Source organism: Cetorhinus maximus, chromosome 10 (assembly GCF_964194155.1).
Source record: "Cetorhinus maximus chromosome 10, sCetMax3.hap1.1, whole genome shotgun sequence".
Classification (NCBI taxonomy): domain Eukaryota; kingdom Metazoa; phylum Chordata; class Chondrichthyes; order Lamniformes; family Cetorhinidae; genus Cetorhinus; species Cetorhinus maximus.
The window spans coordinates 14900760-14925121 of NC_135888.1; the positions used below are offsets into that span (position 1 = coordinate 14900760).

General features: G+C 42.0%; 1 protein-coding gene across 8 annotated transcripts in view; it reads left to right on the forward strand.

The window, feature by feature from the left end:
* The window catches only part of LOC144685471 (rap guanine nucleotide exchange factor 1-like), a 184590-nt gene that overhangs the window by 155933 nt on the left and 4295 nt on the right, over positions 1-24362 (forward strand). For all 8 annotated transcript variants that reach the window (XM_078550014.1, XM_078550015.1, XM_078550011.1 and 5 more), the window contains 7 exons: positions 5764-5949; positions 6357-6441; positions 6950-7044; positions 13235-13313; positions 13809-13910; positions 18617-18714; positions 23782-23910. In XM_078550014.1, coding sequence (XP_078406140.1) covers positions 5764-5949; positions 6357-6441; positions 6950-7044; positions 13235-13313; positions 13809-13910; positions 18617-18714; positions 23782-23910 — 774 coding nt within the window. The remainder of the gene's footprint in view (positions 1-5763; positions 5950-6356; positions 6442-6949; positions 7045-13234; positions 13314-13808; positions 13911-18616; positions 18715-23781; positions 23911-24362) is intronic.

Here is a 24362-nt window from a genome sequence, read left to right on the forward strand (position 1 = left end):
TTTTTCCCCCCCACAATATGATTCAAGAAAATCCAAAAGTTCCAAAGTATTGCAAGCTCCCATGTTTTTTAATAACAGAGCAAGATAAGTCATATTTAAAATGGGGGCCAAAAGTACTTTATTTTTGCTACTTTAGGCTTATGACAGCAATAATTATGAAACATGTCATGTATCATTAACAATCAGCTCTGCTATCGCACTAAATTTCTCCCATACCAAAAATTCACAAGAGCCCCAATAGAAAATACCACTGATGCACCACTTCCAAATAATGCACGCACTTATTTATCCACCCACCCTTAAAAGAACTTGTTGTACTGCTGTTGGTCCGACATCCAGTACTGGATGAGCAGAAAACTCCTCCAATTATATATTGAGAAGCCCAAAGTCATTGTCTTCAGCCCCTGCTACAAACTTCATTCCCAACTACACACTCCATCCCTCTCTTTGGCAACTGTCTGAGGTTGAACCAGACTATTCGCTAAGTTGATATCGTATTTGACCCCAAGGTGAGCTTCCGGCCACACATCGCACCATCACTAAGACTGCCAATTTCCACCTCTACACCAATGCCCAACTTCACCCTTCCTCAGCTCATCTATTGCTAAAGCCCTCATTCATTCCATGTGACCCCTAGACTTGACTATTACAACACGTTCCATGCAGGCCTCCCAGGTTCTACTCTCCGTAAACCTGAGGTCAGCCAAAGCTATGCTGCCCATGTCCTTACTCAGTTCAAGTCCTGTTCACCTATCACCCATCTGCTGGTTGACCTATGTTGACTCCCAGTCAAGTAATGTCTAAATAATGTCAAAATAATCTCTAGTTTCAGTTCTCTCCATGGCCTCGCCCTTCCCCATCTGTAACCTCCTCCAGCCTCTCAGATATCTACGCTGATCTAATTCTGGCCTCTTGAGCATCCCAATTTTTATTTGCTCCACCATTGGAAGCCATGCCTTCAGCATCCACCTCTCTTTCCTCCTTTGAGATGCTCCTTAAAACCCACCCCTTTGACCAAGCATTGGGCAATCTGTCCTAATATCCCCTTTTGTGGATGTGTTGGTTTTTTGCTTGTAAACGCAGCTGTGAAACACATTGGAAAGTTTTATTATGTTAAAGGTGCCTTATAAATGCAAGTTGTTGGTATTTGTTGATGAGTTTCAACTGATAAACCTGTCCAACTATTCCCTCAACCTCATGGGAACAAAGGGAATGTAACCTCATGAGGACAAAGGGAATGTACAGGAGTGAAAAAGATCAGGCAGGCCCAAAAATTCTAAAAAATGTCACCATACCCTATTTCTTTGAACTTTTCAGTTGCTTCTTCCCTGTCTTCCCACCCACATCCTCTCTCCAAAGAGAAATTATGCAACTCTCGCTCAAATTTATGACATTACCCACTATGGCAGTTTCACTAACACAACCCTGCCCTACACGCTCATCAGATTTAACTGCTTCACGTAAAAGGTAAAATGTTTATTCACCTGTCTTTTCTGAACATCTGTATCTTTTTGTTTTCCAGTTATGTAGGAGGGATGGTGGTGTAGTGTTAATGCCACTGGATAATGTTATGGTGACATGGGTTCAAACGCCACATTGGCAGCTGGTGGAATTTAAATTCAATAATTAATTTTTTTTTAAAATCTGGAATTGAAAGCTAGTCTGAATAATGCTGACCATTGTCAGTTGTGAAAATCATCAGGTTCACTGATGTCCTTTAGGGAAGGAAATCTGCAGCCCTTACCTGGTGTGGCCTACGTGTCAATCCAGACCCACAACAATATGGCTGATTCTTAACTGCCCTCTGAAATGACCTAGCAAGTGACTCAGTTAAAAGGCAATTAGGGATGTACAGCAAATGCTGGCTGTGCCAGTGATGCCCACATCTCATGAAAGAATTTTGTTGTTGTGTTGTAGGTAAGGCTGTGTTTATCACCTATCCCTAGCTTTGCTGGAAAGATGCTGATGGTGGGCTGCCACCTTCATCCACTGCTTGTGGTCATTTTATTTTCAGCTGTGATGTTAGGTTGGTAATTGCATGATTTTGCCCTAGTGGTGGTCAATGGCTGAACAATGCCTAGTCAGAATGGTGTGTGATGCGATGGTGTTACCTCTAATTTATTAGGTTTCACTGTATCTACACTGAGGTGACTCAGGATAGGTCTTATTAAAGTTGTCAAGGCTCCAAGAGTTATAAGCGTTCTGCTTGCAGCGGATTTGGCACTATCTATTTAATTACCCTTCTCCAATCCCCTTTTATAAAGTAGGATGTCCCACTGTAGTACAGTGATTAGAATTGAACACAGTATTTCAGATGGGCTGAGCCAGTACCAGTACTGAATCAGCTCTATGTAGCTCTCTGTTCTTGATCCATTTCGTTTGGCTGTACAGAGATTTTTTGTTTGTCATTGCTGCTGTTGATGGTTTTAATGTGCTATCTACCATTGCCCCTTGTTCTTTCTCTTGTGTCCTGTAGCTTATTACACTTCATTTTTAGATCCCACTGCTTATTCACAGTAAGTGCATTTGTAACTTGCCAGGCTAATTGATCCTGAAAACTAACTTATTCCATTTGCTCCATCTAATTTGCAGATTCCCAAAATTCTAACACTTCTTGTAAGCCCTCTACCTATTTTTGGGTTTCACTAGTTTTTTTAAAAATAGATTGAAATTAACTTCTACAGCAATAAATTAAGTATATGGAAATTAAGACTGTTGAGCTTTGAGGAAGCTATTCTGACATCAGGGAATTTAGAATTTGTGTTGCAACACAGTCCCTTCACTCCACTGAGGGCTTTAAATATACAAAGTAGCAATAAGTAAGTACTGTGACATCTAAATTGATGCCAAATGATGAGCAGCATAAATTAGGTTTTCACAGGCAATGATGGATTCTCCCACCACTTCGATGTATGAGTGTTCAGCAAAAAAAAAGTTTACAGCCTGCTGTCATCAGGTGTGACGTTTGACCAAGTCTCAATTTGCATAACCAATTGTAAACAATGCATATGAAGTCAGTGTTGGAGGGATGGATGGAGGCATTGGCTTTGATCTGCACTTGCTTGTCCTGAAGGCACTTGACTCTGTTCTCCTCAAATGTCAAAATTGTTTGATGACAGAGACTTCTCCATTTGGGTCTGTCTAAGATTGCTTTTTCCCCATGTATTGGGATCCAACTTGTAAGCTCTGAGCTTGGCTTTCAGCTTGTCTGTATATCTAAGTTTGGGACATCCTGTGGTGTGGGTTTCTGTGCTCAGCTGGCTATAGAGTACTGCCTTTGGTATGTGGGAATCCTCCATGGAACTACATGACTGACCCAATGAAGCTGACTTCTGATGAGCATGCTCTTGATGCCAGATATGCAGCACTTTGCAAGAACCTCAATGTTGGGGATTTTATTCTGCCTCATGTTGCAGTAAAGATGGAATGCTTCTAGTTGCTTTATGTGATGCTGGTATGTTGTCCAAGTCTCAACACCCATAAAGAAGTGATGGAATTGCTGACTGCTAGACTTGATCTTTGTTCTGAGACAAACTCCATGCCGTTTCCAAAGTCTGAGAGTGAGCCTGCCAAACGCTGAGCTTATTTTTGCCAGGCGATGATTGACTTTGTCACCCAGCGTACCGTTATTGGAGAGGATACCCCAAGGTGGCAAAACTTCTGTACTGAATGGAGGGATGTGTTGTTGATTGTGGCCGTGTGGTCTTGGAGTATGTGGCCAGGAGTGGGTTGATATAAGATCTGTCATCCTCGGACTTGTTGTCAGGCCAAAGTGTTCTGAGGCTAAGGCAGAGTGATCAACAAGCAGCTGACTGTCCTCTAGAGTATGCGCAATGAGAGCGCAGTCGTCCGCGAACAATAGTTCACTCAGTAGCTGTTCAGTTACCTCCGTGCAAGCCTTGAGCCTTTGTGAGTTGAAGTCGGTCCTGAATTGAATGTGTACTTCTGTGTCAAGAACGTTTAGTGTGTACATGGAGTGTGGAGAAATATATGGGAGAGAGCTGGAACCAATGCACAGCCTTGCTTAGTGCAGTTGGTGATAGGAAAATCCTCTGATGAAGTATCACTTTGTATCACGTTGGCCATCATGCCATTGTGAAACGAGTGAATGACACTGATCACCTTTTCAGGGCACCACCATTCAAACTGTCTAGTTATGCAACCTAGGAGTAGATTGCTGCCTTCTCTTAGTGAGAGGTTCGTTAGGCACATACCAACCTTACATGAATTAACAAAATACTTCAAAGAGGGGAAACTAATTGCTTTGGACCTCCAATATGTTTCATTACAAAGCAGTAGGATGAGAGTTCCTCCCACCCCTCCCCCACATTCCAAAGTTTTGTTCATGACAGCTGATGTCACTAGCTTCACTTGCAAATTTGCATTAATGGATTAAATGTATTGAGTGCTGTTTTATGAGTGTTTTGAATGAATTATGTAAGGGCAGTTAAACATCTGTGGTGGTTCCTAATGTAATGGCTTGGGCCATTTTGATTAGCACTGAACAAGATCCTGTTTCTCAGTAAACAGCTTTAACCTTTCCATATACTGAATGTCATTTCTAGTTTTGAAGCATGCATACTTCATAGAGTACATTTGCCAAAAATCTTTAATTTGTAGAATTTGAGAAATGTGTAGATTCTAGACCAGGGAGCACTTTTACATGAACATGTTTATGGATGGAGATTTTATGTAGTATTTGGCTTTAGAAGATTGTGGGCTAAATAGTATGATGAACGTTGTTGTATATGGGTGGTAGAAGGAATAAATTGAAAAAATATATATTTTTTTGGTAATTTAGTTTTACGTATGGTTCAGTAAACCCATTCTTTCAGTGATGGATTAATTACTATGAGGTGAGGTCAAGATGCAAGTATAGATGACATGAAAATTATAATTGCCAATGTATAACATTTCCTCCCCCAATTTAAAAGTAATCCTTTTTTTTAATTCCCTTTGCTCTAGTCACAGGTTAGTAGCTGAACACAGGTTAGTAGCTCATAGCAGTTCTGACTTGAAGGATTCCTTTCTTGGCAATAATGCAGGGAGGATTAGGGAAGTGAGGATAGAAGGAGAAACAAAAACAAGGAATACAGTTAACGTTTCGAGTCCGTATGACTCTTTACCAGAAGGAGAAAGTAGCTCCAGATGAGACCAAATGATGCTTGTAATTCAGATCCTACCCCTAGTTGCCCTTTTCGGTTTATCATAGTGAAATTTTCTGTTTATGAAAGAAAGACTTGCATTTATATGGCACCTTTCATGACCTCAGGACATCCCAAAGTGCTTTATGGCCAATGCAGTACTCTTGAGGTGTAGTCACTTTTTTTTTGTAGGAAATGCTTACCATTTATCTTTGAGGAAGGATGCAAAGTTAGCTCAGGAAATGGTGAGCAAATAGCATATAAACCTCATAACAATTGATCTGTGTTTGTGACATGAAGTTATGGTGACCATCTCCAATTAATTTCTCAGTTAAGGGAGCACTTGGTTGGCAACTAGTGACTTATGTTGCACCTTCGATATTGGAATAGCAAATTTACAATGTAGAAGTATCCCTGCCATGCTGTTTTTAATATTTGCACATTTCTATTTAACCTTCCCGTATGTTTTTCAGAAGTCTGCTTTCTAACTGTTGAAAATGACAAATATTCAAACCGCCCTGCACTACAATGAGTTTTGCCCCACTGAACTGCTGTGGTGTTCATGCTGTACTTGATGATAACCATCTGATCAATTTCTTTTTGCTGCATTGTTTTCCAGTTTGGTGGAGCTATCAGATGACATCCTGAAGTTGCTGACGGAACTTGTGTTCCGTTTAGTGTGTAGTGGTGAGCTGAGCCTGGCCCGGGTTCTGCGAAAAAATATTCTGGATAAAGTAGATCAGAAGAAAACTGTGAAATTCGCTAGTTTGATGAAGCCATTGGCTGCACGAGGGGTAGCAGCTAGGTAAGAGTTGTATGCATACTTTTTTTTATAAATAATGAATTTTGTACTGTTTTCTGGGTTATACTGAAAAGAGTTGTAAATGTGTCAATATTAAGGGCAGAAGTGAATAAGTATCTGTACCTGTTAAGCAAGGAGTGTAAAATAATGTGCAAAATGTGTGGAGACAATATGCCTGAAAGGCATTAAACAAAACTGCGAAAAATGAGGCTACAGTCCTCCGTAATGCTTGCTTATAAGTTACTGGAAGTGCTGATTAGCAAAAATTAAATAACCAGATGGAAATGGGCAGCATCAAAAATATTTTTGTTGGGGAAAGTGGGGGAAATCTGGTGAATGAAACCAGAATTTTTCATGTCCCTATGACTTCCTGTAACCTTTGCGTTAATGTCTCTTTGTTCCTCATGCAGGCCTGGAACCCTTCATGACTTTCATAGTCACGAGATTGCTGAGCAGTTGACACTGTTGGATGCTGACCTGTTCTACAAAATAGAGGTAATTATCTGAAAGGGAATATTTCTGTGACAGCCTCAACAGATTAGTATATTTTAATGGGTTGAGTTGACATGAGATTAGCTGTCAAGTAAAACCAGAACTGTTCCATTTATCTAAACTGCTGAAGAAACAATAAGTCTGTTTGACTGATTGCAAGTCAAGGGTTCAATTGAGTAGAAGAATAAGATCAGATCAACAGAAATGAGTCTTAATAGATGCCTGCAGTCAAACAGTCTCTGCTTGTAAAAAAAAAGAGCAGTACAAACAACTGACTCATGAATATAATTGATACTGATATGGTCTTGGTTTGTAGAGAGAGGGTATAATGTTGAAAACACTTGAAGTCAAAACACTTCCAGTGGGAGACACCCAAAAATGAAATGTACGACAATATTCCATTGGTAGTTCCTTTGTGCCACATTTTTGAAACCAAAGGTACTTCATGATTCTGTAAGTTTAGCAAATAATTTGGTTTCCTTTATCTCCTTCTTCAATCATTTAATGACAGATACCTGAGGTTTTACTCTGGGCCAAAGAACAGAATGAAGAGAAGAGTCCAAACCTAACGGAATTTACAGAGCACTTCAACAACATGTCCTACTGGTGAGGATGAGGCATTATTTCTCTTTAGTTATCTGAACAGTCTGAACCAAAAATATGTGATTTTCTTGAAGACAACTGAGTGGTGGCTTTGTTGAAATGTTTCGTAGCGTCGTAATCTCCTGAGACCTGTATGCTTAAAACTGGCCCAACTTGAGTGCAATGCGGAAAGTTACCTTGTTGTTCGTTCTTATTCTTTGATGGGATGTGGGTGTTGCTGGTTAGGCCAATATTTATTGCCCATCCCTAATTGCCCTTGAGAAGGCAGTGGTGAGCTGCCGCCTTAAACCACAGGAGTCCCTGTGGTGTAGGTACACCCACAGTGCTGTTAGGGAGTGAGTTCCAGGATTTTGTCCCATTGACTGTGAAAGTCAGGATGGTGAGTGTCTTGGAGGGGAACTTGCAGGTGGTGCTGTTTCCATGTATCTGCTGCCCTTGTTGTTCTAGGTGGTAGCAGTCGTGGGTTTGGAAGGTGCTGCCTAAGGACCTTGTAGGTGGTATACAATGCTGCCACTGTTTGTCGGTGGTGGAGGGAGTGAATATTTGTTGATGGGGTGCCAATCAAGTGGGTTGCGTTGTCCTGGATGGTGTTAAGCTTCTTGCGTCATTGGAGTTGCACTCATCCAAGCAAGTGGAGAATATTCCATCACGCTCCTGACTCATTCCTTGTAGATGGTGGACAGGCTTTGGGAAGTCAGGAGGTGTGTTACTCGCCATAGAATTCCCAGCCTCTGACCTGCTCTTGTAGCCACAGTATTTATATGGCTTGTCAAATTCAGTTTCTGGTCAATAATAGTCCCCAGGATATTAATAGTGGCGATTTTAGTGATGGTAATGCCATTGAATATCAAGGGGTGACGGTTAGATTCTCTCTTATTGGAGATGGTCATTGCCTGGCATTTATGTGGCATGCATGTTACTTGCCACTTGTCAGCCCAAGCCTAGATATTGTCCAGGTCTTGCTGCATTTGGACATGGACTGCTTCAGTATCTAAGGAGTCATGAATATTGCTGAACATTGTTCAAACATCGGCGAACATTCCCACTTCTGCCTTATGATGGAAGGAAGTTCATTAATGAAGTAGCTGAAGATAATTGGGCTTAGGACGCTACCCTGAGGAACTCCTGCAGTAATGTCCTGGAACTGAGATGAAAGACCTCCAGCAGCCACAACCATCTTCCTTTGTGTTAGGTATGATTCCAACCAGCAGAGAGTTTTCCCTCTGATTCCCCATGACTCTGGTTTTGCTAGGGCTCCTTGATGCCACGCTCTATCAAATGCTGCCTTGATGTCCAGGGCAGTCACTCTCACCTCACCTCTTGAGTTCAGCACTTTTGTCCATGTTTGAAACAAGGCTCTAATGAAGTCAGAAGGTAAGCGACCCTAGTGGAACCCAAAATGAGCATCAGTGACCAGGTCATTGCTGAGCAAGTTCTGCTGATTTTTACTGTTGATGACCCCTTCCGTCATTTTATTGATGATCGAGAGTACACTGATTGGCTGGGTTGATTTGTTCTGCTTTTTGTGTACAGGACGCAACTGGGCAATTTTCCACATTTGTCAGGTAGATGCCAGTATTGTAGCTGTACTGGAACAGCTTGACTAGGGGAGCGGCAAGTTCTGGAGTACTTCAGTACTATTGCCGGAATATTGTCAGGGCCCATAGTCTTTGCAGTATCCAGTGCCTTCAGCCGTTTCTTGATATTACATGGAGTGAATTGAACTGGTTGAAGATTGGTATCTGTGATGCTGGGGACCTCCACTCGGCACTTCCAGCTGAAGATTGTTGTGAACGCTTCAGCCTTATCTTTTGCACTGACGAGCTAGGCTCCCCCATCATTGAGGATGGGGATATTTGTGGAGTTCCCTCCTCCAGTCAGTTGTTCAATTACCCACCACCACCATGACGTGCCAAACAACATAAGCGGCAAGTAACAGACAGAGCTAAGCGATCCCACAACCAACGGGTCAGATCTAAGCTCTGCAGTCCTGCCACATCCAGTCTGAAATGAAGGTCTTTAACCTAAACAAAGAATTACGAAGGTACGAGGGGCAAGTTGGCCGAGGTAGATTGGGGAACTGCTTTAAAAGGTGGTAGGAAGGCAATGGCTAGCATTTAAAGATTCTCTTAGATCAAAGGAAGAGGCATAAAAATTTGCTAAGAAAAGTAGTAAGCCTGAGGATTGGGAGCATTTTAAAATTCAGCAAAGGAGAACCAAGAAATTGATAAAGAGAAGGTACAATATGAAAGTACACTAGCGAGGAACATAAAACAGACTACAAAAGCTTCTACAGGTATGTAAAGAGGAAAAGACTAGTGAAGATGAATGTGGGCCCATTACAGGCAGAGAATGGAGAATTTATAATGGGAAATAAAGAAATGGCAGAGAAACTAAACAAATACTTTGTCTTCATGGCGGAAGATATAAAAAACCTCCCTGAAATATTGGGGAGCCAAGGGGCTAGTGAGATTGAGGACCTGAAGAAAATTAGTATTAGTAAAAAAAAAAGTGTTGGAGAAATTAATGGGACTGAAAGTTGATAAATCCCCTGGATCTGATGAGCTATATCTCAGAGAGTTGAAAAAGGTGGCTGTAGAGATAGTGGATGCATTGGTGATCATCTTTCAAAATTCTGCAGATTCTGGAATGGCGCCTGCGAATTGGAAGGTAGCAAGTGTAACCCCACTATTGCCAGGAGGGAGAGTGAAACCGGGGAACTACATAGCTGTTAGCCTGACATCAGTAGTGAGGAAAATGCTAGAGTCTATTATAAAGGATGTGATAACTTGGCACTTGGAAAATAATGGTAGGATTGGACAGAGCCAACATGGATTTATGAAAGGGAATTCATGTTTGACAAACCTGCTGGAGTTTTTTTGAGGATGTTACTGACAGGATGGGGAGAACCAGTGAGTGTGGTGTGTTTTGATTTTCAGAAGGCTTTCGACAAGGTCCCACATGAGGTTAGTAAGCAAAATTTATATCACTTGGGATTGGGGGCAATATACTGGCATGGATTAAGGATTTGTTAATAGACAGAAAACAGAGTAAAGGTAAACGGATCATTCTCAGGTTGGCAGGCTGTGACTGGTGGGCTACCGCAAGGATCGGTGCTTGGGCCCCAGCTATTCACAATCTATATCTATGATTTAGATGCGGGGACCAAATGTAATATTTCCAAGTTTGCTGATGAGACAAAACTTGGTGGGAATGAGAGTTGTGAGGAGGATGCAAAGAGTTCTCGAGGGGATTTAGACAGGCTTAGTGGGCAAGAACATGGCAGATGGAATATAATGTGGAAAAATGGGAAGTTATCCACTTTGGTAGGAAAACCAGAAATTCAGTGTATTTTTTAAATGGAGAGAGATTGGGAAGTGATGTCGTCAAAAGGGACCCGAGTAGTGGTGTTCATAAGTCACTGAAAGCTAACACGTAGGTGCAATAACCCATTAGAAAGGCAAATGCTATGTTAGCCTTTATTGCAAGCGGGTTTGATCTGAACTTTTAGAACTTGAGGTTGAGTTTGGAAAGTTGCAAAAGTGCCTAATCGAAAGGTAGGTGCTGTTCCTCGAGCTTCCATTGACCTTTATTAGAATAGTTTAGGAGGCTGAGCACAGATAAGTGGGAGTGGGACAAAAAGTTAAAATGGCAAATAACTGGAAGCTCGGGGTTACGCTTGCAGACTGAGTGGAGGTGTTTAGCAAATTAACCACCCAATCTGCGTTAGGTCTTCCAGTTTAGAGGAGACCACATCATGAGCAGTGCATACAATGCACTAAATGGATCATGGGAAACGAGTATGTCAAATGGCAGCTTTTGCACCCCCTGCGCTTAAATAGGGCAGCACTGTAGGGAAGAGGGAGCAGGTAATTGAAGAGTGGACCAGGGCTTTGCAGAGGTAACGCTCCCTTTGGAATGCTAAAAGGCAAAGAGAGAGGAGATGATGTTTTTGGTGGTGACGATGCATTAGAGGCTGGTGGAGTGGAATGTGAGGGCATCAGAAGCCCTATCATGGTTTGGGGAGAGGGGTGGGGAATGGATAAGGGAAGAAGTGCGGAAAATAGTTTGGACGTGGATGAAAACACATCTGAAACACTAGAAGGTGACGTAGTCAGAAAACAGATGCAACGGAGACGAAGAAACTAGAAAATGAAATATTCCTTATAGGAAGCAGGGTGTGAGGAGGTGTTATTGAAGTAGCTGTGGGAGTTACTGAGCTTGTAGTTATAGGTTGGCAGTCTATCCCCAGAAAATGAGATGGAGAAGTCGAGAAAGGCCATGGGGCAAGGGATAGTTAGAAATTGGAAGTAAAGATGAAATTTTCCAGTTCGGATTGAAAGCAAAAAGCAACACCAATATAATCATGGATAGTAGAAAAAGTAGTAAGGGAAGGGGCCTGAGTCGGACTGGAACAATGAATGTTCCGTCAATCCCATGAAAAGACAGGCATAACTAGAGCTTGTACAGGTTTCCCTAGCAACATCTTTTTATTTAGGCATATTGAATGGAGTTAAAGGAGTAGTAATTTGCAGTAAGAACAAGTTCTGTTATGCGCAGAAGGGTGGTGGAAGGTGATTGATTGGGCCTCAGTCCGGAAGAAACAGAGGTCCTCAGGCTGACCTGGTGAGGGATGAAGGTGTCGAGGAACAGGACATCCATGGTGAAAAGAAGGCGGCTAGTGTCAGGAAGCTGGAAACTGTTAAATTGAGGAAGGTGACAGAAGAGTCGGAGTAGGTAGGTAGAGGCTGGGCAATGAGAGAAAAAAATAGCTCAGATTAGAATTAAGTTCAGTGGGGCAAGAACAGGCTGAAACAATGAGTCTACCAGGGCAATCCTATTTATAGATCTTGGTAAGGGGGAATATATGGACTGTGTAGTTAAAGGGACTGAGGTTGGAGACTGTGGCAGTGATGGGGTGGGGAATCTCCAATAGAGATGAGGTCATTGGTCTGGGAAATGATGGCTTGATGTTTGGTGGTGGGGTCATCTTCAAAATGTAGGAAGCGTTATTGGAGAGTTGGCATTCGGCTGCCTTAAGGGAGAGGTCAGTTCACCAAACAACAGCAGTGCTGCCCTTATCAGCAAGTTTACATCAGGATTGGCCCTGGGAGAATAGAGTGCTGCCCTCAGAGGGGCTACATTAGAGTGAATGAGGTGAGTAGAGAAATTGAGACGGTCATCTTCATGCTAAATCATGTTAAAACACAAGATGAAAAGAATGGGATGGATCTTCAGACCAAGAAATTTGAGTGTGTGAGAAGAGAGAAGAACTTTCAGAGAGATGATTTTGGCGTTGAATGGTTCCCATTGTGCTTTAAAATTTTTAAATTCTGTAAAGTCTGAGTCCTGTACTATGGGGGAGGGTGGGATGAAGATAAGAGATGAATCACAAACTGACTAAACCCTATTGCTTGCATATGTAATAAATAAAAAGAGACCTATGGTGATTGACCTTATGTGCATGCACTCTTCCTTTCTGGGGGAAATGCCTGATATTCAAATCATTACTTTCCCATAGGATGTTTGGGATCAAGGATTTATTCTTATTGAGAACTGTGACAACAAACCCATATGCTGCTCATTCCACGGCACTACCCATTAGGAGAGGCACAGCCCCTCGCCATAACTATCTTTCATCTTCTCCCCTAGTTTTATTTTGAAAATGCTTGCTTGTTGGACTGCAATTTCATGGATGTCAACTGCTCAATCAGGTGACATTCATCATTGAGTATCAACAAGGCAATTTAGCCAGAAGACATTGCAGCTGACCCTGATCCGTCTTCACTTAGTGTCGGTACGCAGGCATTTTTCCTGCCGGGGTTCCTTGGTGGCATTTGGGAAAAGCTGTTTTTTTTTACTTTCCACCAAATCATCCAAGGGGAACTGAGATCAGCCTTGGTGCACTAGCAGTTAAGATTAGCTAATTGAGATATCGCCAGTGATTGGGTCTGGGACATTCTGCTCTGTATAGCTCAGCAACACACCACATGATGCACTTTCCCAAGGAGTTATGTCAATTTTTGTTTTTGCGGTGGGTGCCACAAATGTGACTTTAGTGATTACTTCCACAACTCCACCTGCCTCTTTATGCAGTTTGAAAGCTGATAAAAGCAGGCACAAGCTGATTGTTGCTCTGCCCTGAATTATGATATTGCTTTTTCAATTGTTAAATTCTCTTGGTGTCTTCCAGGGTGCGGTCAATAATTATTCAACAGGAGAAAGCACAAGATCGTGAACGGCTGCTCTTAAAGTTCATCAAAATTATGAAGGTCTGTGAACTGGTACAGGGTTTAAACCATATTCGTTCTAACAAGCCACTGCTGTCAAGATCATTAATACTGAGAGTTGCAGCATTTTATAAAATAATGTGACTACAAATATCAGAACCTTGCAACTTGGGTGATGATGCGCGACTGTTGAAGAGCCAATCCAAAATATAGTGCAATTTTATGCATGTGAACTAAATGTGTGTAGGAGAGACTGCCTTTTTTAATGCATGTTGACTCTGTGACTTGTTTTACTTTGAAGAATAAGTAATCAGTGCTAATGCAAGTTTCCAGCTAGACGGAGAGCATGAAACAAATCAGACTGGGTATCTTTTGCACTGAAAGGAAGGAAAATATCCTTAGCTGAGGGTGGGGAGTTGGAAGAGGAGAAAGGGAAAAAGAAGTCTATGGCTTTACAGAAATACCCATTTAGCTGTGCAGCTTTCAAATCCTTGCAGCATGTGCTGAAATTCAAACATTCTTTTTTTCTTCTTTCAGCACTTGCGTAAACTGAATAATTTTAATTCGTACCTGGCTATATTGTCTGCATTAGACTCGGCACCCATCCGTAGGTTGGAATGGCAGAAGCAGACTTCGGAGGTAAGGCCCTTCCTGCCCTCTTCAGGCTTTTTTGTGCTTTAATTCAATTTAGCAAATGAGTATGTAACAAAATGTCCAGCTTCAATCCTTGCAATGACAGGCTTATCCATAAATTTGAGCAAAATGCCTTCAGGGCAGCAGTAAACTATATTTAGGTATATGTTGTCATCCCAATTTTATGTGGCTGCCAGAGTATCATATTTGTATGGCATTTCATGAGTGCATAGTTGCATGTGTATTTCAATCAAGAAATCAGATTTTTTTTTAAAAAAGGAATTCTTTGCAAATTTATTAATTGCAACATCCCATAGATAGCTGATGATGGAAGTGTCAGATGAAATGAAGGATGCTGTTTATCCCAGAGTTGATGTTGATGCACATGATCAGGGTATGGTAAAGGCACTTGACTTAGTGTCCATCCCATAATACATAGCAGTTGAGAGTGGTTGGTTAATATTGTCACTGAATGCAAAGGGACAAAAGGTTCCACACTCTCATCCTTCACTTAGAGGAACACAATTCCTGAAAGATAAATTGAATCAATAAGCCTAACCATGGAAAGCCAGAACTCTGTAATAATAGCAAGAGCATTTTCTGTAAATGCAGTGTGGTGATTAAAAGAGTTACTTCCAGTACACCAACTTTATTTGCTATAAATAAAGCTGCAGGGTTCCATCTACATCTGTTGCCACAGTTGTATGCAGCTTAAAATACATGCAAATTATACAGAAATGTTTTTCAGCTATGAGTTTAGTTCCCTCTACTGAACGGTGTCTCAATCTCAGTCATGTGTCGCTTTTCACCACCACTAAATTAAACAGTTCTTTTGAAGTTGGGAAGAAGCCATGAATGCTGGAAATCTGAAATAGAAATAGTGTAGGACATGTACAGCCGGTCATTCTGAATCAAAAAGAAAAGCTAGCAATTCTGGTGGGAATTGCAGTGATATTTCTTGATCTTTAAATGTAACTGGAAAATTGTAAAGTTTCTTCAAAAAATTGATTCCCACGGACTTTTGTTTTACCACACCACAAATTTTGTGTTGCAACAGCAAAATGGATTTAATTTCTTAAAATACATAAATAGGTTAAAAAAATAGCAGTTTTCTAGACTATTGCCAGGTGTAAAAATATGATCCTCGAGATGAAAGAAGTCTGCAGCCGTGGGTCATCCTCTGGATTCACACATCTCCACCAACTCTTAAATCCTCTGAAAAGTTGCTTGATTTTTAGTTTTGCTTTTATGTGGATTCAAAGTTGCATCAAAACCACTTACACTTAGGCCAGTATAGCCTCCGACTGTCCACTCCATTCTGCTTAGTTGACATGCTTTGGAATTGTGAATTAAATTGAATTTGGTGAGGGAGGAGGCAGCAAATGAGAAAGGAAATTATTTTCTTTTTTATTCATTCACGGGATGTGGGCTTTGCTGGCTAGGCCAGATTTTATTGCTCATCCCTAGTTGCCCTTGAGAAGGTGGTGGTGAGCTGCCGCCTTGAACCGCTGCAGTCCATGTGGCATAGGCACATCCACAGTGCTGTTAGGAAGGGAGTTCCAGGATTTTGACCCAGCGACAGTGAAGGAATGGCATTATATTTCCAAGTCAGAATGGTGAGTGACTTGGAGGGGAACTTTCAGGCAGTGGTGTTCCCATCTATCTGCTGCCCTTGTCCTTGTAGGTGATAGTGGGTTTGAAAGGTGCTGTCTAAAGAGCCTTGGTGAATTCCTGCAGTGCATCTTGTAGATGGTACACACTGCTGCTACTGAAAAAGGACAGTGAAAAGGTGACCGGAAAGAAACTTTGAAAGCTTGGTAGGAAGTTGAAGACCAAGGAAAACGACTGAAGACGTTTATAGCAGAATAGATAGATTGAACAAAAGTTTGAAGAAAGACATCAACCTGTGACTTGGTACCGTGGAGAGGCAGTAGCCTCACGACAAGCGCATCTCTTAACGAAATGCCTTGGATGTCAGACCATCACCCACAGACTGAACTCCTGCCCTCAGAGACCTATTCCTGGTGGCAACTCAAGCATTCACACTGCATTAGCTGAAGCTGTTTAATGGATTGTTAACCTCAGCATCAAACTATAGCCGCTTCCTCAGCCATACAAAATATATATATTTCGTAGACTCAATAATCTAATGTCTGAGCCATGTAGAATAGCTTAGACATTACAACCCAGGAAATGGGTCATTGAACCTGTTATCCTCCACATAATTTATAGTCCTAATCCCATTCTCATATCTGTCTATTCTCCTTTCCTTCAATCATCTATCTAATTCATTATTAATTGTTGGCATGGTCCCTGCTTCAGTCACTAGCTTTGCTAGTACAGCCTCGCAACCTACCCTTGTAAAAACTAAGGTTTCTCCTGCACTCTGCCCTCTGTTAGTTTTTTTTTATTGTAGGCGTCACTGGCTAGACCAGCATTTATTGCCCATCCTAAATTGCCTTTGTTCAGAGGGCTTATAGAGTCAACCACACTGCTGTGGGTCTGGAGTCACATGTAGGCCAGACCAGGTAAGGACGACAGATTTCCTTCCCTAAAGAGCATTAGTGAACCAGATGGGTTTTTATGACAATCGGCAATGATTTCATGGTCGTCATTTGGCTTTTTAATTCCAGGTTTTTATTGGATTCAAATACCACCATCTGGCGTGGTGGTATTCGAACCCGGGTCCCCAGAGCATTACCCCTGGGTTTGCGGATTAACTTTCCAGTGACAATACCACTACGCCACTATGATCCCTTGTTCCAGGTCCCTCAGCTACTGGAAAAGCTCTTTTTTGTATCTTCTATGCCCCATCCTTAATTTTAATTTTACACACCACTCACCTGTTCTAAAGAAAACAGTCTCACCTTGTTTGCCGTACTCCCAAGCCACATTTGAATCCAGCCAGCCTGGCAGATCTGTAAATGGGGCCTGGAGTCCTGTCCACTCCCACAAACCAGAACTCTAACATGTAGGCCAGTTCTAACTGGACAAACTTACCAGTGTTTTGTGCTGGTAAGATGTGTGATTTCAACTGGTTAACCTTGGCATTACTCTGGAAAATTTGATGAGGTAAGCTAGGCCTTTGCTTTTACCACCCTGGCTCACTGAACCTGGCTAAGGGGGATGAGTGTGTGAACTCACGCCATAACCATGCAAAAAGAATTGTGGATTTTTCAGTCACCTGGTTTAGAGACCCTTGAGCAGGGTTTTGCACTTGACTGGCATCTACCTGGCCAAAACAAATGAAAGCTGAACTAACAAAGATGGCCCTAGAAGAGATTTTAAAAAAGGCCAAAGTGCAAGTATCCTGAGAAATATAACAAAGAAAAAGTGCACATACCCAAATGAATTAAAATAGAAAGCGCTAAAAATAATAAAATGATAGAGAAAGAAAAGTTGAAATAGAAAAACAAATAAAAAATGTATGAAAATGATTTTCTTTAAATTCATTGTGCAAGTAGACATCGCCAGCTTCACCACAAGACTGAACAAATGCAGTAAAACCCTCAAATTTGGGATTCATATGTTGTGTTTTCGTTCCTTTGGTCTCACCAGACTACACATCTTCTGCAGCGGAGAACAAGTGACCTGTTCCAATTACTGTGTAATTTGCTGATTTTAAGAATGCACAAGAACATGGTTGGGAATTGCTAGATTTGTAAAAATGCCCCCAAGATTCATCTAGTTCACCTACTATTATCCTGGTAGTTGTATGATACAATGATAAAGGAGTTGTTAACTAATCATTGCAGTCAATCTCCATTTGTTGATCTGCAGCTGACCCAAGCATGAGCTGGTGGTGGAGAGCTTTGGGTTCAATTAGCCCAAGCATGCTACACATTACGTAGATCATGTCTCAAATTGCTCATGTACCGTATCCCAATATGTTATTTTCTGAAAGAATACTACCCTGTCTCTGTTTTTGAATGAATCTATGCTATCTGTTTCCATCATCTCCATGGGGATTTGGATTTACGTAGATTTACTACTTGCGCAGTGAAATAATGTTTCTGCAGGTTAACATTGATTTCTCTACCCCCTAACCCCCCACTTTGCCAAACGCCTTCAAGTGCAGGCTGCATCCTCTGGTTCTACTGTTCTGGATATGGTGAAGTAACTTGTCATTGCCTACATTATCCAGTCCTTTTACAATCCTAATAGCAGTAATTGTTTCATCTCCACCTTCTCAGTTCTCATGAAAACATGTTCAATTTACATAATCGCTCCTCACAATCCAGTCTCTCCCTTTGCTCACTCTGGTTTCTCTTTTCTTTATCCTTTTAATAGTTGCAGTCACTTTTTTTTTGTAAACTTGTAACGCCAAAAACTCTCTTTGGCTACTTTTCACACATTTTACCTTTTGATAAAAAGCCCAAATCCTCTATGAAGAATGAATTTCTGCAGGGAGACAGTTACCTGCCTTTTTAGACTCCTATATTGTCTTCATATCAAAGGTCATAGTTTCTGTTAACTAACACACACTAAACATATTTAATGTCCTGCTGATTATTGCAACATTATTTTCTACTGTTTTTTGCCTCCTCATAACTGATGCTCCTTTCATAATTAAGTCTATCCTACAATGAAGTCATGTCTCCCTGTCCAAAATTAGAGGTTGGCCAAGGGCTATGAAAACCTTCAGCACTTGAACTGGTTTCTACACATGTCTGTAGCATTGTTTGGTAAACTAACTACCATTTTATTTTCAGGGTCTGGCTGAGTACTGCACACTCATTGATAGCTCCTCCTCTTTTCGAGCATATCGAGCTGCTTTGGCAGAGGTGGAACCACCCTGTATACCTTACCTGTGAGTATTGGAATGGATTGTGCTCTGAAGGATGAATGTGGTCTTAAAATAAAAATTAATACACTGTTGCCCACGGTGAGTCTGGATTTGCTACCTTAAACATTGACTAAAATGTAGCAACTGGACGTCTTGGGCACACTTGTTACTTACCCTGGAAAATCTGCTATTTGGGGAAAAAAATTAATTAGAGATGGGGAGTATAGGCCAAAACATTACCTTCAGTATTATTGGTAAGTGTAATGATATCTCTTTCGATTCTGCAATCTGGCCACTACTGGACATGTGACCAATAATTCAACATTGTTAGCGCTAACCAATCAGAATAATTGACTCAATTGTTCTTGGACAAGTTTATATATAACTGTGTACATAGTGTACACTGCCTGTACCTGGAGGAAGTCATGCGTACTTCTCTTTCTCATACTAATTGCCATCCTTTCACATACTTTTATTATGCTTAACTATGAAGACTGAGCTATATGCCCAAGGCAGATCGTAGATATCTCCACAGTGGTACTCGTGAGAGCTGCCAGCAGGCCGTGCTCGTTGTTTTCCTGCTATGTCTGCTCACCTCTCACGCTGACATGACCTCACCGCAAAGCCCCATAATGGCTATTTACTTCTCCCTCCGCCCACTCCTCTTTAAATAGCATCATGGGATCTTCTAAGTCTCCCTGAGAGGTTGGAAAGGGCTTTGGTTTCATCTCTCATCCAAAAAATGGTACCTCTAACCGTGCAGCACTCCTTCAGCATTGCACTTAAGTGACAGTTTATGTACCCAAGTCTCTGGAGTGGAACTTGACCCACTGACCTTGTGACTGAGGCAAGAGTACTACCCACCCTGTAAAATAATACATTGTGTGTCAAATGGTACAACAGACCTGTCACTAGAATAACATATCAGCATGGAATTTCCATATTAAAAATCTTATTTTATAAGACTTCCACTGTTATTAAATTATCAGACTACTTATCCAACATAGCGCTGGAATGAGGAGAAATCTCCTCCAATTAAATATGGGATTTCTTTTGGGTCCCTGCTCCAAACTCTCTTCCCTAACTTCCAACTCTATCCTTTTCCCTGGTCTGAGAGTAAGCCAGTCTTGAGATCAATGCAACCTTGGTATCACAGATGAGCCTGAGATGAGCTTCTGACCTCATTCATGTCATTACTAAGAACATCTATTTCCACCTCCATGACTTCATCCCTGTCTCAGCTCATTCATGTTTTTGTTACTTCTAGACTCGACTATTCCAATGCACTCTTGGCTGATCTCCCACCTTCTACATCTGTAAACTTATCATCCAAAAGTTTGCTGCCTGTATCTTTTTTTGCACCAAGTCCTGTTTCCTTGACACCCCTGTGCTTGTTGACCTACATTGGCTCCCGCTCAAGGTCAATCAGTATCATGATTTTAAAATTTTCATCTTTGCTTTCAAATTCCTCCGTGGCCTTGCCCTTCCCTATTTCTCTAATCTCCATCAACCACATAACCCTCTGAGATTTCTGTGCTCCTTTAATTCTGGCCTCTTGTGTATTGCTGATTTTAATTGCTGCACCATTGGTGACCTCACCTTCAGCTGCCTAGGATCCAGGCTCTAGCATATCCTCCGGACACTTCTCCGACTCTTTACCTCGCTTTCCTCCTTTAAAACACTCCCTAAAACAGGCTTGTCCAACCCATGGGCCACAGAAGCCCCTTTGTGTGGCCTGTGGGAGCGATTGTCGAAAATGCCAGTATGATGGGACAGTGAGTTTGAAGATTTCTGTAGGGGGACTGCTCCTCCAATGACGGTCTGTTTTTCTCCCACATTTGCTGCTGATAGGCTCACTAGTGAGCCTATCAGCAGCAAATGTGGGAGAAAAACAGACCGTCATTGGAGGAGTAGCGAACGCTGGCAGCTGGGAGTATGTGAAGATAGACTCCTTGGGGTGCACTGGGCCACCGCTCGCCAAGCTTTCCTCTGGCTACGGCAGCTACCCCCGCTCTTGGTACAGTGGCCCAGCCCTAGCTGAGTCTCATCGGTTCTCCCTGTGTTCCCCTTGTTCTCCCCGTGGGGTAGGGGTGGCACACTCCCAGACTCAGGGTTCTCATTCACCCACGCACACCAACAGGCACTCTTACCCACTCTCACAGTGGCTGAATGTGTGTGAGTGAGTACTCTGAGACTGTGAGAGTTGGACACGCACACTCTCACCCTTTCGCATTCTAATGTCGTCTTTCTTTATTACTCATTTTTTTTAATTGTCAATTTATTGTTGTGACTTTTTTTGGCTGAGCAAGTTGTTTCTTTTCATAAGTCAGCTTTTTTTGAAGTCCATCTTTAATGTTGTGTCAAACCTTGTATTTCCAAAATTTGCTGATCAGGCCCTCCAAGTGTGAGAAGAATTGAAATGTGGCTGCCCCGCACGAAAAGGTTGGACAAGCCTGCCTTCAAACCTACTTCTACCAAACATTTTGTCATCTTCCCTAATATTGCCTTAAACGACTCGGTGTTATACTTTGTTTTATAAGTGCCTTGGGATATTTTATTATGTTAAAGGTGCTATACAAATATCAGTTGTTGTTTATGCACTTTCTGTCAGCTGCTTTCATTATATATGTCTATGTCCAAGTTTAAAATGGAAACAGCGCCTCTACCAGCAGGAGGATGTTATTAGTGTTTCAAGCTGACATTGGCAATTTCCATTGCAAACATGGACTTAGGACTTTATAACGGAAATATATAAAAAGGACAATATGTGACTGTGAAATGAGGACTGAATAAAGTCTGTGTGCCCTTGTCAACAGTTATTCTCTGCCCTGTAACCCTCCTTCACTTGAAGACTATAATTGATTTCAAACCTGTGTGCTTCATCACTTAGAGATCAATATGTCTTTGTGCATATGGTGGTACGTATTGCGCATATGGTGGTGGACAATTAAACAACGCACTGGACGAGGAGGCTCCACAAAGATCCCCATCCTCAATGATGGGGGAACCCAGCACATCAGTGCAAAAGATAAGGCTGAAGAATTTGCTACAATCTTCAGCCAGAAGTGCCGAGTGGATGATCCATCTCGGCCTCCTCTGGAGGTCCCCAGCATCACATGCCAGATTTCAGCCAATTCGACTCACTCCACCGTGATATCAAGAAACGGTTGAAAGCACTGGATAGTACAAAGGATATGGGCCCTGACAATATTCCGGCAATAGTACTGAAGACTTGTGCTCCAGAACTTGCTGAGCCCCTAGCCAAGCTGTTCCAGTACAGCTACAACACTGGCATCTACCTGGCTATGTGGAAAATTGCCCAGGTATGTCCTGTGCACAAAAAGCAGGACAAATCCAACCCAGCCAATTACTGCCCCATCAGCCTACTCTCAGTCATCAGTAAAGTAATGGAAGGGGTCATCAACGGTGCTATCAAGTGACACTTGCTTAGTAATAACCTGGTCACTGATGCCCAGTTTGGGTTCCGCCAGGGTCACTCCTGACTTCATTACAGCCTTGGTTCAAACATGAACTTAAGAGCTGAACTGGTGAGGTGAGAGTGAGTGCCCTTGACATCAAGACTCCATTTGACCGAGTGTGGCATCAAGGAGCCCTAGCAAAACTGGTGTCATTGGGAATCAGGGGAAGACTCTCTGCTGGTTGGAGTCATACCTAGCACAAAAAAAGATGTTGTGGTTGTTGGAGGTTAGTCATCTCGGCTCCAGGACATCACTGCAGGAGTTCCTCAGGGCAGTGTCCTTGACCCAACCATCTTCAACTCCATCAATGACCTTCCTTCCATCATAAGGTCAAAAGTAGGGATGTTCGCTGATGATTGCACAATGTTCAGCAACATTCGTGACCCCTCAGATACTGAAGCAGTCCATATCCAAATGCAGCAAGACCTGGACAGTATCCAGGCTTGGGCTGACAAGTGGCAAGTATCATTTGTGTCACACAAGTATCAGGCAATGACCATTTCTAACAAGGTAGCATCTAACCATTGCTCCTTGATGTTCAATGGCATTACCATCACTGAATCCCCTACTATCAACATCCTGGGGATTACCATTGACCAGAAACTGAACTGGAATAGCCATATAAATACTGTGGCTACAAGAACAGATCAGAGGCTATGAATCCTGCTGCAAGTAACTCATCTGACTCCCCAAAGCCTGTTCACCATCTACAAGGCACAAGTCAGGAGTGTGATGGCATAGTCCCCACTTGCCTGGATGAGTGCAGCTCCCACAACACCCAAGAAGCTTGACATCATCCGGGACAAAGGAGCCTGCTTGATTGGCACCCTATCCACAAACATTCACTCCCTCCACCACCAACGCACAGTAGCAGCAGTGTGTACTATCTGCAAGATACCCTGCAGGAATTCACCAAGGCTCCTTAGACAGCACCTTCCAAACCCACGACCACTACCATCTAGAAGGACAAGGGCAGCAGACAGATGGGAACATCACCACCTGGAAGTTCCCCTCCAAGTCACTCACCATCCTGACTTAGAAATATATTGCCATTCCTTCACTGCCACTATGTCAAAATCCTGGAACTCTGTTCCTAACAGCACTGGGCTTACCTATACCACATGGACTACAGCAGTTCAAGAAGGCAGCTCACCACCAACTCCTCAAGGGCAACTGGGGATGGGCAATAAATGCTGGCCTAGCCAGCGAAGCCCGTGAATGAATTTTTTTTTTTAAATTATAAATATGCTTCGAAGAATGGTGAAATCATTAGGTTTCTGTTCACTTTCTGATTGGTCGATGCTAGCTATTAATCATGTGCTTAGCAGAAATTATTTTATCCCATTCACCACCAAGAGGTATTTAAAACTGTATCTTAGGTCAACCCTTGTTAGTATGAATAGAAAATAGTAACAACTAGCCCCAAGTAGGTGGTTAACTTGATATTTTATTATTCAAGTTTGTTATGGACTGCAAAATGCAAATGTGAATTGTACCAGTCATCTGCAGAAATATTGTAAATTCCTACCAGGAATTTATTCATATTCTGTTTCTTAGCCTGAAGCCACACTCGCACAGAAAGCTTTTGATTTTGGCTATTTTATTTCTATAGGGGCCTCATTCTACAGGACTTGACCTTTGTGCACCTTGGCAACCCAGATCTAATTGATGGAAAAATCAACTTTTCTAAACGGTGGCAACAGTTTAATATCTTGGATAGCATGCGACGTTTCCAGCAAGCGTAAGTACTCATGAGAACTAGCACTATGGAACTTCCACAAAAACACAGCTTCACTCTGAAGAGAGAGATGGATATGAAGCAAACTTGTGATCATGGATCCACACTAATAGCTACATTATATTACTGTTTGAGATCCACTATTGCCAAGGTAGCATGATGCAGTTTTTAGAATTAGCCTTTTAGTTTTTTTTAGCTGATTGTATTTTTTATGTACCATGATTCCCAAGAAGCCAACTAAACCACTGCCCTCAAATGATGAACAGATTGAACTTTTAACTGATCGTTGGGAGGTGCATAGCAGACTAGTGATTTTCCTTCTCTCCCTAAGGGACAGATGATTTAGCATTTCATAATCTCTCCATCCACATAGCTAAGATAAAAATCTTGACATATGCAGCCCTTGTGTAACTTCTCTTTGTCGGGTGTCTTCAGAAAGTCTTGAGTATTATATG